This window comes from Natator depressus, chromosome 3, assembly GCF_965152275.1.
Source record: "Natator depressus isolate rNatDep1 chromosome 3, rNatDep2.hap1, whole genome shotgun sequence".
Taxonomy (NCBI): domain Eukaryota; kingdom Metazoa; phylum Chordata; order Testudines; family Cheloniidae; genus Natator; species Natator depressus.
Genome location: NC_134236.1, coordinates 59,586,344 through 59,605,174, shown reverse-complemented (window position 1 = coordinate 59,605,174; position 18,831 = coordinate 59,586,344). Strand labels below are relative to the sequence as shown.

Here is an 18,831-nt window from a genome sequence, read left to right as displayed (position 1 = left end):
TGCCACACCTAAAACAGAACCTGAGAAATATTTCTGCATGTACGTTTTTTTTACATAACTATTGAAATCAAAATATTGGCACCCTCTCCTCTAAGGAACTCTGTATTTAAATAAGAAACAGATGGAAGGGCCACCTGAAGATAATCATTAACTTGGTAATTGAACCACACCAGAGTTCATACTTCATTTTGGTAGTTTTGGAAACACACTAGGCCAGATTCTCAGCTGGTATAAATTGGCTTCAATAGGATTATGCTGATCTACACCAGCTAAGAACTGCTCCATTAAGACTAGAAGAGTTAATAGTAATTCATTATAACTCTTGACACATTTGCAGATAACTGGAGAGTAACCTATAGCATTTGTAAAGTATCAAGTGGCTTTTCCTGGTCTTCACATCTTCTCTGCTTTCATGAATACAATAACTGCATATTTTAGCTTGTGAATCACAGTGATCTATCAAGAATGACCAACACTTACTAGGTTCATAGTAATCCACTATAGTCACGGAGGCACTTTGAGTATTTGCTACTTTGAAGTCTCTCACAGCAGGAATATCCACACAAACCTGTGTTTCATTTAGCTAGAAAAATACAAAAAAAAAATACATTCAGAGAATTCTAGATAGGGTGTTGTGAGGGAAGGGATGGGGACTAGATGGTTGGCTAATGGTCTAAAAACTCACCTCTAAAGACCAGAGTCTGAATTTAGGTCATTAAACTGATCTCTGGAAATTTAGCCAAATCACAGATCATTTAAGTAAGCAAACAATTTACTAAGGGCTCAATCCAGCAAACCCATACTGATCTAAGTAGTCCTTACCTACACATGCAGTCCTGTTGACAACAGTGTTGTGAGTAATGGTTTAGCCATACTGACTCCCCAAAAGATGTAACTATGATTTTTATAAAGGTGTCCTTCTGAATTTAAATCAAATAGCTGGTGAGTTGAGTTTAGCACCTGCCATTACAAATGGATTTTCCTGTTTTTTCAACTTACAGAGTCTAAGTATAGGTTGACTTTCCCATTGTCCTTTTCCACCTTCTTAACGGGATCATCTAATGAAATGAAATCTGGTGATACAGAGAAGCCACTAAGTAAATCAACCTCCATGAGGGCCATACCATTCTTGGAAGATGCACCGGACCCCAAGTACCTTTTAAAAAAATGGAGACAAGAAAACTTTTAATAGAAATCAAATATTCTAACATTAAAATGAAATGCTCTGCTATTTAAATTCCACATTATAATATAGAAAGTATAGTATTTGGGAAATGAAGGAAAGATGATATGTTTGAGGACAGATGTTGAATTTCTAAGGTTTTAAGCGAATTATTTAACATACTCTGAAAATTAACAAGTTAGACAAACATTTATATCTCAATTCCCCCTAGCAACCTCAAACACATGGCCAAGGAGTAGATTAACCTCTGAGCAAAGAAAAGTATTGCAGTTATTTACCATTTGCAGGAGCCTAATTCTGATCCCACTGAAGCCAAAAGGAGTTTTGCCATTGGCTGCAGTAACAGTAGACATGGGCCCCAAAAATGCAGAGTAGTAATATAATTATCTGCAAATTTTAAAGGAGGCCTACAAGAAAACCCAGATTGTACATTGCTGGGATTCTAAAACTATATCACTTGGTGCTACCATTTTCTGGTATTTTTGTGTAAATTTATAGATTGAAGAGTCTATTGAATTTGCTCCCTATTTCTCCAATAAGGGTCCATAATTCACTTAATGGAATCACTTGATTACCTCTCCAACCTTCAATACAATTTTAAAATGTTCATTCCATATTAGCCATCTGGTTTTGGAAAGAGAAAGTTTAGCAAGTTGAATTTTTCCATTTCCCCCTGAATATTGCTTATTATAGCATCTTCTGCCAGTTTGAGTATCACATGGTGGAGGTGAAAACTTTTCTCTACAGCAGGAGTGTAACATACCGTGGTACACAATGAAACTATCAAAATATATGTATGGCTTTCTCTTCTACATGTAACACTTCCATGCCCAGCCAAGATTGCTTCTTTAAATAAAGTAGGTGGCACAGGCTGTTTCCTTGGCACTGAGGCTAAACCACCATTGTTATTGAGGATGGAACATGTCTCTAATCTGCATTTTGAATGCCTGACAGTAGTTGAAAGTAATTGAATAAACTATTTCTTTGTAGATTTGGATGGGTTTAAAAAAGGGGAAGACTTGCTTTTCACAAAGCAATGCTATTAAGCCTGACAGCATGGCTGATTGAACACAGATAGGACTTTGAAACAAATACAGCACCACTGCTGACTTCGGTTGGCTTATGAGATTAGAAACAGATGAAACCATCTGTTGGATGAGGCACTGTGCCAAAGTAGCTGCTATTGAAAACAAATAACTGAATTGGAACTGGATGTAATTAGGTCTGTGTTTACAATTACAGCTGAGAGGATATAGAAACATCCAAGCCATCTATCTAGCCTGGGTACCACTAAAATAACAATGGGCAACCCAAACAACCTGGTACTCCCCCCCAAAAAGTGAGTCAAATCTATCCCCTAACAATTACACATGTGCCTTCCTCCAAAAAAACAGAGAGAGGCAGGGGATAGTCCCAGTTATTGTCTCCTCTGTAACATGGGCCCTTAAAAACACACACACACATATACACAGCTAAGAAAATGGAAAGTGATAGAAGGAAAGAAGTGAAAAGAAAAACGTGTCTCTTAACTGAATTAAGGAGACCCTGGGCTGGAACTTTGGGTTATGTGATCATTCCTCCAGCAGTCTAGGAGCTGTAGCTACCCTCTGCACCATGCAGCAGAGGGCAGCAAATGAGCACAGACATCAAGCATATGTAGCCAGTAAGCACAGAGGGCAGAGTGAGTAGAGCTAATGGAGCATGCCTTCCTATTCCTTAGAGACAGCAGAAATCCCACTGCATGCAGAGGCAAGGCCATCCAGAATTAGCAACAACAGCACATGCTCCTCTACCAATCCTGCAAGTTTTCTAACCAAAAATCCATCACGCCGCTGTCACAGTTCAGGACAGCTGCACCTGCATTCCCCTTCTATGGTCCAACAAGGGCACCCAGTCTCAGCCTTCCATCACCCCTCTTGAATGGAGGCACAGTTCTCTTTCCTTTTGGACCTGGGGATCTCCAGGCTGAACAGTTCCCTGCCATCACTGTGTTATTCCCAGCAGAGGCAGGCGGCCCAAGCAGGCCTGCTTGCTGTCTATTCAGGGATGGTTAACAGTGGGACTGCCCATAGTTATATTTACCACACAGCTTTTTCTATGCAGCCTATTTTATTCTTAAGGTCGAAGGACTACACAGAAAAAATATTACAAACCATGAAAGAATCTACACGCATGCTAATAAAGTTTACCAGAGATCACCCCAGCACTAACATGGGCTCTGGCAGGAGCAGTCCTTCAACACCCCACCCGCAGGGTTTCCTTGTGTTACCAGTTCATCTCAGCTTCAGCTCTGAACAAGCACGCAGTCTTATGGAGCCTCAGTGGGCCCAGTCCTGCCAACCATTCCTTAAGGATTGGGGCCCTCTGTGGACCACGGGTCCTGTCCATTTGCTGAATCAGGAAGAAGGCAATGAGCCTGTGTAAAACCAGGCTATTTATCCAAAAATCTTTTCTTTGTCTCTTGGTCCCTGGGAAATCTAGTTTGAATGAATATTTGGGCACCTCTCCAGAAGGTAGCTTCAAAGAGTCTGATAACTGAAAGAATTACATTAGCATCTCTCTCCTCCTTGAGGAGTTATATACAGTGCCACAATAACAGACACAGTAGCATTTTGAGTAAAATAAGCCCCAAAATTTTTGAACCTAATTCAATAAGGTTTAACTTAATTCAATAAAGTGTATCTTAATTCTGTAAGGTTCATCCAGGAGGTTGCAGGATATTGTCAGCCTGGCACAGTTTCCACTAGGAGATTTTGTGAGACATCACAGGCTCAAAGGTCAACAGCATGCAGATGACACATGGTGGGCAAATGTTATTCTGTTAACCTAGTGCTTTTGGCCAAAGTCTGCTCAAGAGCTGGCTGAAGCAATACAGAATTTCTGCTGGCTGGTATTGGAAAAAACTTTGAGGTGTTTGCAGCCATTGACCAAAGATGCACACCCATAACTACTCAAACCAGTCCACAGCTTAGGAATTCTCCTGAACTAACAACCTGCATCTTGCTATGATTTCTAGATTATGCTGAAATGGAAAATCACATCATGTTATATGGATTCCAAAATGACTAACAGTAAAATTATTTAGGCATTCAGTACACATGGCATGAACCGTGTCCCATTAATCAGAGAAAAACCATCTGATTATCAGATCCAGGCACATATCTGTTACTCTAAGGGTCAAATCCTGCCTAAGGTGCATTGGCACAGAATCATCAGGACTCATGTGGACCACCTTAGGCTCCAGACTGATGGAGATTGGTCCTGAATGACCATGTACCATTCTGAAGTGGCTGCACAAAGAAAGATGTCAAAAGTGGCAGTGCCTTTCAGCATCCCAGAAGAGGAGAGAGATGGGGTCCTTCCAGGCTGTATCATTGGTCAAAAGCTCTGAATCAGATATCTCAGCCAGGGAAAGAAAATGGGGACATCCAGCTAAGATTACCCCCAAGCCCGTGGTGTATATTAGCATAGAATATGTCGCTGAAGTGCCTACAATTTGTGCTGGAGTTCACTTCACAGAAAACTTTGAAAAACATTCTGTTTACAGACAGCTCTGCTTATACACTGCAGTGTCCCTAAACCCCTCCTGTATCACTGGGGTTATTACCAGAGACATATACATGTAATCAGGACTTTTGTTTCAAGATTTTATACGCTCCTGTTGGTTATTACCCAATGAAGTCAATCTTCTATGCACTGACCTCATATCTGGCTATATATACATGTATATATATATATATATATATACACACACACACACACACACACACACACACACACACACACGTATTATTATTTGTATTATGGTGAAGCAAGAAGTTCCAACTGTGATCAGGGCCCCATTGTGCTAGGCACTGTACAAACAGAGTAACACACAGACATTGTCCTGAAGAGTTTACAGTTAAAATAAATAACATACAAAGGGTGTACAGAGAAGGGGTATAAAAAATAAGCAGCGTGAACAATGTGATGGTTTGCAAAGGTCACGTTTGCATGGAAATGATTATAATGTCACAAGGGAGCTGCAATTTCAAGGGAGGAAATATTCAACAGGAACAGATAAGCCCTTAAAGATTGTTTTTCTCCCAGTGTCCTTGGTAGTAAAGCACAGAAAGAAGGGAAAAATGTAAATATATAATATACAAGCACAATGTCCTTCAGGGTTTTCTGTGAAGTATCCGGAGCTCTTTAACCACAACAGGATGTGTCTAATGAGAAAACTGCTACAGAAAGATGTTTTCTTTAAATGCTTCCCTTTAATATATATATTCAGTGTCATGCCAAGTAACAAAGAAAGCCAGCAAAGGAATTAAGAACACAGTTCTCTTGTCTGACTGGATGACTCAGAGGTAACTAATGAGATATGGCGGTTCTATGCCACCTGTTCACTGCTAACCCAAATATAAAAGCTAATAATATCCTATGGCTGTTCAGTGGCTTACAGGAAGTGATTTTGATGATCTCAGTCCACTTCTAGTGGACATGTATTCACATCACAAAAAACACTTTTCACAACTGGTACCCTTTGTTCCACGTTGGAATGAAAACAAAACCTTTTGATTGTTTTTGCAAGAACAATGTCCATTTTCACACAGAAACCAGAGCACTTTTCAATATGGGAAATGGCAGGGGGCCTGTGTGTGTGTCAGTCATGCTCTGCAGCCTGGTACTTAGGGCACTGGCCTGTGATGTGGGAGACCTGGGTTTAAGTCCTTGCTCTGTCTGACTCAGAGCAGACAGGTTTTTCATTGCAGATCACTCTGAATCAGGCAGAACAGGGACTTGAACTTGGGTCTCAGACATACCAGGCTACAGAATATGACAGCCTTGTTCTCCCCACACCTAACGAAGTTTTTCTCAAAACCAATCGCCACAAAATGTTTCCGTTTCAACAAAACAGCATATTGTGACAAAATTTCATTCCGTCAAAAATGTTCTGCATCAGCTCTGAGATAAAACCTGCAGATCTTCTATCGCTGAGCAGCACAGATAACCAGAAACCTTTGAAACTTCAAATGATATTATTGTGCATATAAACACTTCCATATATCTCTAACCTTTATGAAACCCTCATACTTCGAAAAAATGAGATGACAAATGGCAGCTTTGTTTTTTATAATTATGTTAATTAATAATCTGTTCAGATCTAATAAGATATCTCTTTGTTCGTTTAAATATTTGCTTCTGAATTTAATAATTGGTCTCTTCTATGAAGTCATTAATTTGTTCTGTAGTAGATATAAATCTAAATCACAGGCATTAAAAAATACATACAGTACTTCACTCCTCTTAAATAGTATCAATACCGTACAGATCAAGAGAAGCAGCGGAAGCACCAAATGAGTTACTTACCTTGTACATACATTTACGGTAAAATGGTTTATGTCATTTTTGTCATCTTTTACGACAACATCTAAGTCAAAAGCTTCTTGACTTTGGACAGATCTGCGCCTTCTACCAATGACTGAATGTTTCACATTGTAAATAATGTTGAGCTATGGGAGTACAAACACAAGACATAGATGAAGTCTGTACAGCAAAAATGAGTTCAATAAGACGGTTGGCTTGATCTCAAAGTCTATAATGGTAGAACTCTAGAGAACAGATCATATTAAGTGTAGTGATTGTCTAAAATCTGGATTCTCAAAATTCTCTGTTTGTGGTCCAGTGTCAGCCATCAGTAGCCACTGAATACTTTTTATTGACAGATCAGTATATGATATTCAAAGGAATACAGGAAGTGTCAGAAAGCTACAAGTGCAACACTCTGATTGTCTTATGATTCAGTGCCATCCACTAAGACCTTAGCAGGGCCTGACTGAGGAAAATGTGTGAGTTCCATAAAATGCAGGAATTTTCTAACTAGCTTCTACCATTTGATAACATGCACTGCTGCAGATATTTCCTGTCAATTCTGAAATGCAACGAAAGAAAAAACTCTGGACAATGACACTAACAGAGTTAGAAAGGAAAAACAGTCACAGACCTGGGAATATGGAAGGAGAGCAAATAGGAATTTTTACTCACAAAGTAGTTTTATTTACGGAATTTACCTTGATCCTATGTGTGATATATTATAGCAATTCTACCTTCAAAATAGATGATGGTTAGCATTTTACTCTAGGCTCAGTGTAAGAGAGAGATATATTTATTTAAACCTTAATAAGGACCAATTTATCACATCAGCTAGTTCACTAATAAAAAGACACCATGACAGTCATCAGCTAAACACAAATCAGAAATATCAGTAACTGAGCTTTCACCTGCCAGTTCAACAAATGCAGGCCTCTGCCAGGTGAGCTACACAAGGAAATGTGACAGTGTGTCTAGCAGAGGACCGTGGTATACATATAAAAGAAGCCCATACACTGGACACCACTACAGAGGATTCCTGATGTATTTAGTGTAGGAGATGTGCATCAGCCACTTGAAACAGCTGGAGAAGGGTTGTAGAACAAGAATTTCTTCAGAAAGGTCTGACTAATCAGGTGATGATCTGATTATCACAACATTTTAGGAAAGTATAAATGTGAACAGCCAAACCAAAGATGCTGAGGTCAGGATTAAATGACCATGAGCACTTTCATGTGACAGTCATTAGAGAACATTCACCGAGGAAGGGAAGTGACTGGTGTGGCATAGAGAACCAAACATGCCAGACACAAAGCATTTAGAAGTTGCTGAGAGTTAGACATAAATGTCAGATGCCTTAAGACTGAGAACCTTGCCATGTGATATTGATTTATAATGGCAATATCTTCCCACCGAAACACAGTACACCAGCATGGTTGGCAGGACAAGGTATCTGGAAAGGGACCAGAGGAAGAGTTTATAATTCAGCACCTCAGGGAGAAAAGCACTTGGTACAACGAAAAGCTCAACTTTGAAATTCCTAGAACAACAAAAACAACTACAAGATGGTGAGAAAACTTTTACTATTAAGTGCTAATAAACATTCGTTTGACAGATTTGTGATTATACCCAACAAAAGGAAAGACTTGTGATTACACCCCACCTTCCTTTTAGATAGTTTGCATATACAAACCGATACTCTCTCCCTGTCTTCTTAGCCTTCTAGATAAATCTCTGGGAACAGCAAAAAGAACTTTACTTTCTGCTTATTATATGAAAATAGCAGAGTTGGTTCATCTTTTCAAATACAACTAACTACCAACATCACTATATCCATCACTACAACAGTACAATAGGAGAGGATGTAGGAAATTGTACTCCATTGCCATACAATCATTTAGCATGATGCCAGACAATGAAAGAAAAGATGTTAGTCTAAATTCAAAGGTACCACAAAGCGTGGTACAAGTAAGTCAGCACAAATAGAGGGGCCTTTAATTTTCTGTGAGCTGCTTTTCCTGCTCTATCTTCTGACCCCTTCTTGTGAGTTACACCATGTACTCCAACTTACAGATGTTTACTCCTGTCACTCTGTATAGCACCTCTGAATTTAGCACTCAAGTACAGACATGATTCAATAAAGACACCACAAAGATGGCAAAACACCACTGGCTCTGAAATGAACACTTATCTTGAACAACAACGTATCCCGAGGCAACTGAACAAGTTCAGGAATAACACAGAGGATAGAGTGGTCAGTTTATTGGAGACATGTCGTAAGTTTGGTATAATCAAGCTGGAACCCACACAGCAATTTGTCATCACAGGAACAATGTTGTTTTAGCTTTTGCCAGGAAAAACAAATTCATGAGAATTTACCACCAGCACATGGACATCTGAAGCAACATACTGAACAGGTCAATTAGCAAACATTTTACTGGAATGAGTTACTGCTGCTAAGGTCTGACTTTCCCTTCCTCCCTTCTCATGGATGAGGGGAGGTTCGCACAGGAATGGAAACAGTTCTTAATATAAAAAGGTTTACTGAAGCCACCTTCCTTGGTGCAGCCTAACTAAGTAGCAGAGAATCAGTTAAAGGCAGACTTGTCCACTCTTCTTATAACACAGGGGAATACCAGAGAGGGGCAGGGAGAGGAAATTGAAATTTAATATTTTGCATCCAAAAGAACTTTAAGAAAATAACTTCAATGGTATCACGTCCAAAAATATGTGAGTTATTTTGAAGGTCTCCATACAGCCAAGGACAACTTCCTCTCCCTTTCTTATTCTTAAACTATCACCATAACAAACATGTATTTGGCTGAGGGCATTTGTTGAAGGAAATATTTGCAGCATTTTCTCTCTTTTAATTATTATCCTTGGTGAAAACATGTTGGGAAAATGCACATCTCAGCCCAGATCCTCAGCTGGCGTAAATCGCTGTGGCTCCATTTCAATGGAGATAGGCTGATTTACATCAACTGGGGATCTGGCCCTTTGTCCAAAAGGCTTAAGGAGAGGAAAGATAAATTTCTTTAGGACACGGACACCGTCTGCCCAAACCAGGCCAGAGCTACCTTCCTTTTCAAATTATAGGGATGGACTAATCCTGCTCCTCTCCAAACCAGGGCAATAGCTTGCTGTGCAAGTTTATCAACTGCAAGACCAAGAGACTACAAGAAAAATGTTGGCCTCTGCAATTTTCATGGCAACCTAGAGGGTCTGAAGTAGAGGCAGCTGAAACTCATTTACAGCCCACTGAGACCAATGTCAGAGAAGGTTATAAAGTATCAAGCAGAGTCATCAAGAATTACACAGGTTTTTCTAAGAATCTATCTTGTGGAGAACTAAAGCTCTTCCAATAATGGCCAGTCCTTGAGATCCCAACAGGAGATGGTATGGGACTTTCTGGTATTTAAATGAATCAGTGTGTGACATGCTACATCTGGAGGTAAAGTCAGATCCGCGGAATAGAGTGTCTGACTACTGCACTCTGATAAGGTGTAGGACAGTGGAACCCAGCTGAAGAAAAACAATCATGCTGTCATATGCTATCTGATTTAGCAGACAAGATCCAGATCCTGCTTGCAGCTGGGGAAAAGTGAAATCTGATTTGAACAATATCAGAGCTCCTTCCTGAAAAGCAGCCCCACCAAGGAAAGCAGGAGGAGAGAGGTGGTCCCGCCTAGGAATAGTTTTATTGGATGAAATGCCTTACTCCAATGCCTTGTCTTTGCTCTGCCAAGCTGCAAGAAGATAAGGATAAAATTGTGGCATCTCTGTCTCTAAGCTACAAGAAGAAATACAACCTAAGGCTGATTTAGATCAGTGGTTCTCAACCAGGGATCCAGGGCCCCCTGGGGAGCCATGAGCAGGTTTCAGGGGGTCCGCCAAGCAGGGCCAGAGTTAGACTCACTGGGGCCCAGGGCAGAAAGCTAAAGTCCCACCACATGGGGCTGAAGCCCAGGCCCTGAGCCCCATCACCTGGGGCTGAAGCCAAAGCCTGAGCAACTTAGCTTCGTGGGAACCCTGTGGCTTGGGGCCCCCGGCAATTGCCCTGCTTGCTACCTCCTAACGCTGGCCCTGGCTTTTACATGCAGAAAACCAGTTGTTGTGGCACAGGTGGGCCGTGGAGTTTTTATATCATGTTGGGGGGGCCTGAGAAAGAAAAAGGTTGAGAATCCCTGATCTAGATGAAGCATATGAACTGGATCCAGCAATGTAGACCTTCGTACATCTGTTTGGTTTTTGAACCTTAGGTCTCGTGGTAGTCTATTAAAAATGTATATTATACAGTATTTCTCATTAATGGTGAAGGTTAAGTAGTATCATTGCTTTTGGAAACCATCCTTGCTAAGTTCCCCTCCCCCAGGCCTTTTGATATGATGGATGAGCAAATGTTGCCGCACTGAGATATTCATTCTCATCTTGGCCCACTGTGTGGAATCTAAAATTATTCTCTAACATATTGGAACTTTGTTGTAAACACAACTAGCATTTATGTCAATGCATAAAAAAGACTGATGATTTATGAGTCTGCCGGCATTGCAGCTTGATGCTGAATAAACAACGTATATACCTTTAACTGCTGTTCATTGGTAATGTCCAGTCATGCAAATTTCTTTGTGAATGTCATTTATCCATATGTATATTTATCATTTTAAAGAACAAGCTTTCAGTTCTCTTTCCTGGTCTCCTAGATGTGTCAGGACATCGAAGAGAAGATCAAACAGATTATAAGAAACTGGAATTGGAATTTTGCTGACTTAAAACTTATGGCAAGGATAGATTAAGCTCTATTTTCCCTGAGTAGGCATAGTAATGGTGGGAGCCTTTTAAAGCATTGTGGTAAAACAGCCTATAACTACCAGATATACAGTGATCTATATTTTTAAATAAAGAAGAATGAGCTTAATCCCCATGCTAGATAAGATCTAGCTTTTCCATACTGTCTACTACAGGGTTTCTTGCTTCTTCCTCTGAAGCATCTCGCAGTGACTACTGTCATATAGGATATTGGACTAGATGGACGGGAGGCCTGATTCAGAATGGCAATTCCTATATTCCTACTTTTCCCTACATAAATTGCCTCTGAAATTTCACTGAACATAATGAACAAGATTCCCTTCAGCAGCTGAGCTCTGCAAGCTAGGAAACTGAGAAGCATAAGGGAGCCAGTTACTGGTCCCTCTGAGGACCAATCAGTGCCAGCCCTAGTTTGAGACACAGCAGACAAAAATTAAGTTAGGGCTGCCTGAATTCATACCATAAGGTCCTCTGGATCCCAGCAGAGGTGTGGCAAAGTGAAGTTCTGCTATACTTCTTTTACTTCTTTTCTTTCCCTCCTCCTCCCTGACATCAGTCAGCTCTGTGTTTTTGGGGAACCAGGACACAGTATCTAGCCTGTCTGATTCATGAAAGACACCTCCCCACCACCACCACCACCACCACCACCTGTCTCTTCTTGAACCAAAACTGATCAGAGAAAAGGCTTGCAGAGAGCAGCGAAGGGCACTGGGAGACACACCTAGACCCCTCCTGACAAGGGTGACAAGATTAAGACATCTCCATTAGCATACAGAATGGAAAACAGAGACACCTCCCCTAGCCTCATCTGCATGAAAGATGGGACAGGGAGACATCTCAATTTGCATACAGAATGGAGAACAGAGAACCACACTAAACTCTGAGATCAGAAAAGCAGGGAGGCACTGCATCATGGGAATCTCTGCTCCAGATGTTAATGAACCTACGCCTGTACACACCCAGCTCAGAAATTATCAGACCAATTCTAGTAATAAATCCTTGATTGGTATCCAAAATACTGAAGCAGCCTAATTGCATTGTGAGCTCCCTGGAAGAAAACACCACCCATAAGCAAGAGTGATCAGCTCCTATTGACAGGTTTCAGAGTAAGAAGCCGTGTTAGTCTGTATTCACAAAAAGAAAAGGAGTACTTGTGGCACCTTAGAGACTAACCAATTTATTTGAGCATAAGCTTTCGTGAGCTACAGCTCACTTCATCGGATGCATACTGTGGAAACTGCAGAAGACATTATATACACAGAGACCGGTTTACCCATAAACAAATCTAGTGTTCTCCCTTGAACCATTGTATTTTCTCTACAAAAACCCCTACCTATGCCCACGTAAGTGTTCTGATGCTTAGATCTAAGCATCAGACAGGCTCTGCCTGTCTCCTGCCCTCAGGGCCCTGAGTTACCACCATCACCTGGGAACCCCGACCAGTTCAAGCTTCAGGGAATGGTGAGATCCCCTTCTTTCTCTCTCTCTCTGTTTTCCTTTCTACCTCAGGTATTAACCTTTGATAATGTATGTTTTGTTGGTTTAGGCTCTCCTTGTGTAGTTATCACTATCATTCAATAAATAACTTTTATGGTTAAGCTGGCTGCTTCTCTCTCTCTCTCTCTCTCTGAACTTTACTCTTTTATGTTTTTAGCTTCCCCCATTTGCTCTGCAGCAACGCTTCTTTTACCTAAGCTAAAGATCCCTGTAGTGCCCAAAAATACTGTGGGATTTACTCATCAAGTGGGTTACTACCAGTACAATTGTAACATGAAAGTGGGATAGGGACGTGTTAAACCTGTGGCACATCAGAGGGGGGCAGCTGAAAGTGCTGCTCAGCCCAGCCTATTGAGACCAGGGGCACATATAAGGGTGACAGCTTAAAGGTGCTGCTTAACCCAGCCCATTGAGTACAGGGACATATGAGGGGATCAGCTTGAGAGTCCTGATTGACCCGGTCTGCTCAGACTTGCTTGTTAGTGTGTGTGTGTGTGTGCGCATGTGTGTGTGCGTGTTCATCTAGTTCTAGGGCTGGAGGAACCCAGTCCTGGGGAACCTAGGTACTGCAGGATAGCTCCATTGGAAGGGGACTTGCAGAAGGAAGGAGATGAGCTCCATATGAACACACAAGTGACATAAGCAGTACATTAATAGAATTACAGAACGCCCCCCCCCCCAAGAGTAATCCTAATAAATGAGCATACCCCAAAGTAACGGGCACATCTGGTAACATCCCCCATATTTCCCTTATACTGGGGTACGGGTGGTTGGTGCAAAGCATTCCCTACTGGCAGATTGCAAGCAGATTCTGGCCTCTTTGTGATGTCAGAGTACCACAAAACAGCTAAATCCTGCTAAAGAGAACTTGGCCTTCTTCCCTTTCTGCCCTAAACAGCATTTAAACAACTGTGACAGTTCAGAAGTGGGAAAGGTAATCTATACATTACTAAGAGTGTACCCATGTTCTGCACTGATTTACAACCTATCACACTGGCTTCAGTGATTGTGCAGGGGAAAAGTCTGCACAGAATTTGACCCACATCATTTTGGCAATTAGTAGAGTGCCTTGGAATTCATTTAAGGTGCTATATAAATACAAGTTGTGTGCAATCTTGTTTTGTGCAGTCATATGGTCCCAGGATATGAGAGAGACAAGGTGGGTGAAGTAATATCTTTTATAGAACCAACTTCTGTTGATGAGAGAGACAAGTATTACCTCACCTGCCTTGTCTCTTCTCATATAAATACAAGATTCTTCTTATTATTGATCTAGTTTTATGAAATTTCCTATTAACATTCTTTCTTCAAAAACCACATTTAAAAAGGGATCTTAAAAAAAGGAGTAAGTATAAAATATCTTCCTGCGTACCTGAAAGATGGCAAACCCAACACCCTCTGCTGAAACTGAAATGGCCATCGGTTGCATAGGTACAATCTGAAAGAATGACATGGTGATTTAAACATATTCAAAATATCTTCAGGTGACAGGATTGATTAGAATTCTTCCTCATTTTCTACAGTACCTCTTTGGTCTGAAGAAGAAAACGGTTTTGAGTATCAACAGAAAACGTTACTGGAGCTTCCAGACTAGGTCCAGTCACTGTTAGATCAATTCCTGTTTTTCTGGAAGTAATGAGAGCTCCGAATGTACTCAAGGCTTGCAGGGCCACGACGGTGTCCTGATGAGAGAAACAAATGCTTTTGTATTAAATATAATACAAAAAGTCTGCAAACTAGGTGAGCACCAGTATCTGTTAAACTTTGTCTATACACAGAAGTTGCATTAAATTAATGACAGGTTTCAGAGTAGCAGCCGTGTTAGTCTGTATCCGCAAAAATTAAATGAGACCTCTTAGCAGGGACACTCTTAACCTGATTTCAGAGTATATTCATAAGGGTTGCATCAATTTAATAAAATAATCAGTTCTTAACTAATTCAGGTAAGTCATATGTAGGCAAGGTCTTAGATAATTGGGGCTTCCTGACCCTTACTGTGCAGACTGCACTGTCCATCCAGCTGACAGTTTGGTAATGACAACCATTTCTGATGGAATATTACTACTGCTTCCTCACAGATAAAATGAGATACTAGTGATAGTCACAATGGGCCACATGCCAAAGTCCTTACTCAGGGCCAGATCACCCTCTCCCATAGTAAACCCAGGAAAGAGGAAAGTCCTGTGAGGATTACCTCACAGTTACTGCCACATCATTTCGTCATGGAGGTTGGGATTTCCCCCCAACTCCAGATCCTCTGAGATATGCAGATAGCCAGGATCATCCATGGAGAGATCCTGTATCTCTGCTCAGACTGTTGGTCCCTGGTGCTCCCCTGCCATGTTCTCTGGCATCACAGCTCTACTGAAAGGCTTCACTCCCATCAGAGCAAGGGGGTCATAGTAAAGGAAATGCAGCCCCAGATACTTCTGGAATTTTCTTCTGGCGCTGTCTCTGGACTGCAGCTTGATTTTTATTTGTAGATGCCATGGAGGTCTGTGGAGTTTTGAGCCAGGCTCACACTTTTATAAAGGCCTTGGCCAGCAGGAGGACAAGTTAAGGAGGAAAGGCAATGAGCCAGCCACAATGTGGCCTAACAAGAAATAACTGTAAATATCAGACATTCTGCAGCACTTTTCCACAGCAGCTCGATCACAGGAACAAAAAGCTGTACCTTTGAGAAACTGCAGATGTTTAAAAAAAAAAAAAAAAAAGTAAAAATAATTTTTGCCCAGTATTACAGCCAACTTTTCAAAGAGGATTCCCCTCAGCTACAGACATTTTGCTCCCAACATTTTCTGCAATCATCTGAACCCACTAAACACAGTATGTGTTTGTACATCAGCATTCTGCAGGCACACAAATTCTCCTTTTTTGCAGGTGCAAAATATCTGGGTGTGCAAAATTGTAGCCCTAAATTAAAAGGCAGTTTTTGGACATTTGGACCTCTTGAGTTTAGTATGGGAGCTGAACAAGACAACGACTTAATCTGAGTCTTTACATTGTCAGAGAATGGATTAATCTTAAAGCATTTGCTATTCTCTTTGCAATTATTGCAACAATAACAGATTCATAAACTGTAATGTCCTGTTCTCATTATAATTGTGTCATGATTATCAGAATTTTAATAACTCATATTCTGAAAAATATGGTGATGAGCTGTATTTCTTTGACCTTTTCATAATTCAGTTATTTGATTTATTGTTTATTCTTAGCTGTTGGTAATAGAAACACTGGGCCCTGCGGGTTTGGCACACAGAGGTTTTAATTATTCAATCTTAGGTCACCTTCTAGTAATAGGAAATTTGTTATATGACAGCAAACATTCATTAACAATGCAACTCTGACTGTGCCAGTCATAAATATAATAGAGATTTTTGATTGACTAGTCAGCAAGTACTATCTTTTTTTCTCCTCACTGTGTTCTCAAATTATCTACTTCACTGATTCCTTAAAATCTGGAAAATTCAGATTGAGTGGCGAAGTTGCCAAAGTTAACAGAAGACTGAATCACTAGCAGTTGGAATTTCAGCCTGACGACTTAGATGAAATGTTATGGTAGAGAAGATGCAAATTATGGACTACAGGAGAAAATCAATGGTAGGTTGCAATGGGCAGACATTTCTCAGGAGAGGGCCAAGATTTACCCTACAAGAACACTGTCTGGTCTCTCATTCTTAAGAAGATGGTCCCTTTATAGTAGCAGAGCAATCAATAACAAAAAAATTGGATAACTGCCCCCACTCTACTCAAATTTCAGGAGTTTTGGACCTACTGATTGAAGGCCAGATCTTACAAGACCTCTATCATAACTGAAGTGAATGGAACTGTACATCGTATTAAGGACTAGAGGATCAAGCCCATAAACTCCATCCTGAATGCAACTGCAAACACACTGGTAAACTAACAAGCCGTCATGTCAACATGGATAAACTGTTATTGTGGTGCCATGCAGATTGAACAACAAGGATATGAAATATTTGAGGTTACTTGTAAGCAAATGGCTAGGGAAAATAGTAGAAGAGAATATTAATTCCTTAACAGAATTTCAGCAATTCATATATCAAACTGGAGCATGATGTCCATGTGGGATCTTATAAATATATTATTCTTTGGTTGAATTGAGCATTATTCCTTTATAATTGTCCACACTACTCTTTAAACATGCACACGCACACATAAATTAAAAACATTTTAAAATAAAACATTCTGATCATATTTTATATATTGCAGACATACAAATTAGAAAATAGTTTATGACAGTTCAAGTTAGAAAAGTATGACACAGACAGCCAAGAGCTGTCTAACCTCACTGTATGATAATGACGCAAACTCCCCAATATGGAAATCTCTTACAAGTCAGGGAAATACTCTAGCTAATATAAAATAATTCACTCTTTAAATGTAACAAATATGCTTTGGGGTCACACACAAAAGTTAAGTAAGAGCAAGCTATAAAGACATTATTTTCTTTGGAGAAATGTCAAAATTAAAATAGATTAATCTAGCCTTTATTGTGAGAAACAGTGGATAAAGGGATGGATTAAATTCATTGGTGAGCTTCACCATGATGGTACTACAGTGACATGCTACTAGATTTTCAAACTCCAGAATAAAAATACCATCTGGAAAATAATCTGAAAGCTATTTGCAACTGAGATATTGCTTTAATCAGTCTCTTCAATTAATAATAATAGAAGTAATGTATTACAAAGAACAACCTGGAATCCCAGGGAAACTGTACTGGTTTTACAAATTTATTCTTCATTTAACAGAACTAATATCTCTCAGATTACTGTCAACATTTGAACAATTGAATTGAATATGAAGCTTGGAAAAGACAATGAGAATGAGATAAGGCATTGTACTTGACTGAGACCACATTTTACAATAAACAGCTAGCTTAAACTAATGCATTCTCAAGTACTATATAGATCCTGTTGGATACCAACACAACTTGGGTGATGTGGTCTCAGTAAAATGGATACCTGCTAGAGGTAGAGAAGATCTTCCATATTTACTGGGGATTCAGAAATTCTGACAATACTGGGGATCTTCTCCAGATGCCATTCAGAACAACTGTAATTTGACAACAACTGGCTATTCTTCATGACTATTCATTGACTCCAAAAACAGTAACAATTTTCAAAGAGAGTTTGGCAGATGTACTTGTGTGAAATGTCCCTTATTGTTGCTAGTAATTAATAAAAACAATAAAGGGCCAGACCATGTCACATTGATTTATACCTAAAGTGAGCCCTGCCAGTGCGGAAGGTAGGGTCAGCTGATTACCCGGCACCATCTCCTCTGGCCTGTTTCCACAGATACCCTGTCCAAGGGTCCAAGGTCCCACACATAGAGAGGGGAAGACTAAGGGAGGAAGCATCAGGAGCAGGGCCAGGGTAGACATTTATCATTCTCCCACAAACCCTGGGGAATCTGCAGGGCACCAAAAGCCACTGGATGCCATACTTTTCTGCAGCATCTCCATGCTGGGAACTCCTATTTTCAGGTATGTACTGGGGCAGCCACAGGGAGAATCACACTGCCCCAGAGCTGAAAGGAGGGGCACAACAGTCCTCAGACTCAGTGCAGAGCCAGTGCAGGGACGCTACATGCATGGCCCTGTGCATCCCCTGGATCTCCTGATAGCAGCAACATTCAAGGGCCAACCCCTTCTCACCGTACAGTGGGAAAATTTCACCTCTACCCCTAAGAGGAATGCAGAGGAAACCCTAGAAGGGGAGGCTCCATGGGCTCTCCCACACCTCCGCGCAACTCTCCTCTGTGGCTTTCTCAGCAGGAGGAGTGACCTGGCCTAATAATGACCTCTTGCATTTAGAGAACATCTTCCAGCTGAGGGTCCCAAACACTTTAACTGAGGTCAGCCTCACAACAACCCTGTGAAATAGGGCAATACTACAGAGACCAAAAAAGAGAGATCTCGAAGATGTTACCAACAAAACAGGGTGCAGATATGGTGTGAGATGCAG

At 40.6% G+C, this 18,831-nt stretch overlaps 1 protein-coding gene across 1 annotated transcript in view; it reads right to left on the bottom strand.

Moving 5' to 3' along the window:
• CD109 (CD109 molecule) overlaps positions 1 to 18,831 on the bottom strand; it is a 115,338-nt gene that overhangs the window by 3,756 nt on the left and 92,751 nt on the right. Inside the window, exons 28-32 of the mRNA XM_074947991.1 lie at positions 14,365 to 14,520; positions 14,211 to 14,276; positions 6,536 to 6,678; positions 1,000 to 1,156; positions 481 to 583 (exon numbers count right to left, since the gene is read on the bottom strand). Coding sequence (XP_074804092.1) covers positions 481 to 583; positions 1,000 to 1,156; positions 6,536 to 6,678; positions 14,211 to 14,276; positions 14,365 to 14,520 — 625 coding nt within the window. The remainder of the gene's footprint in view (positions 1 to 480; positions 584 to 999; positions 1,157 to 6,535; positions 6,679 to 14,210; positions 14,277 to 14,364; positions 14,521 to 18,831) is intronic.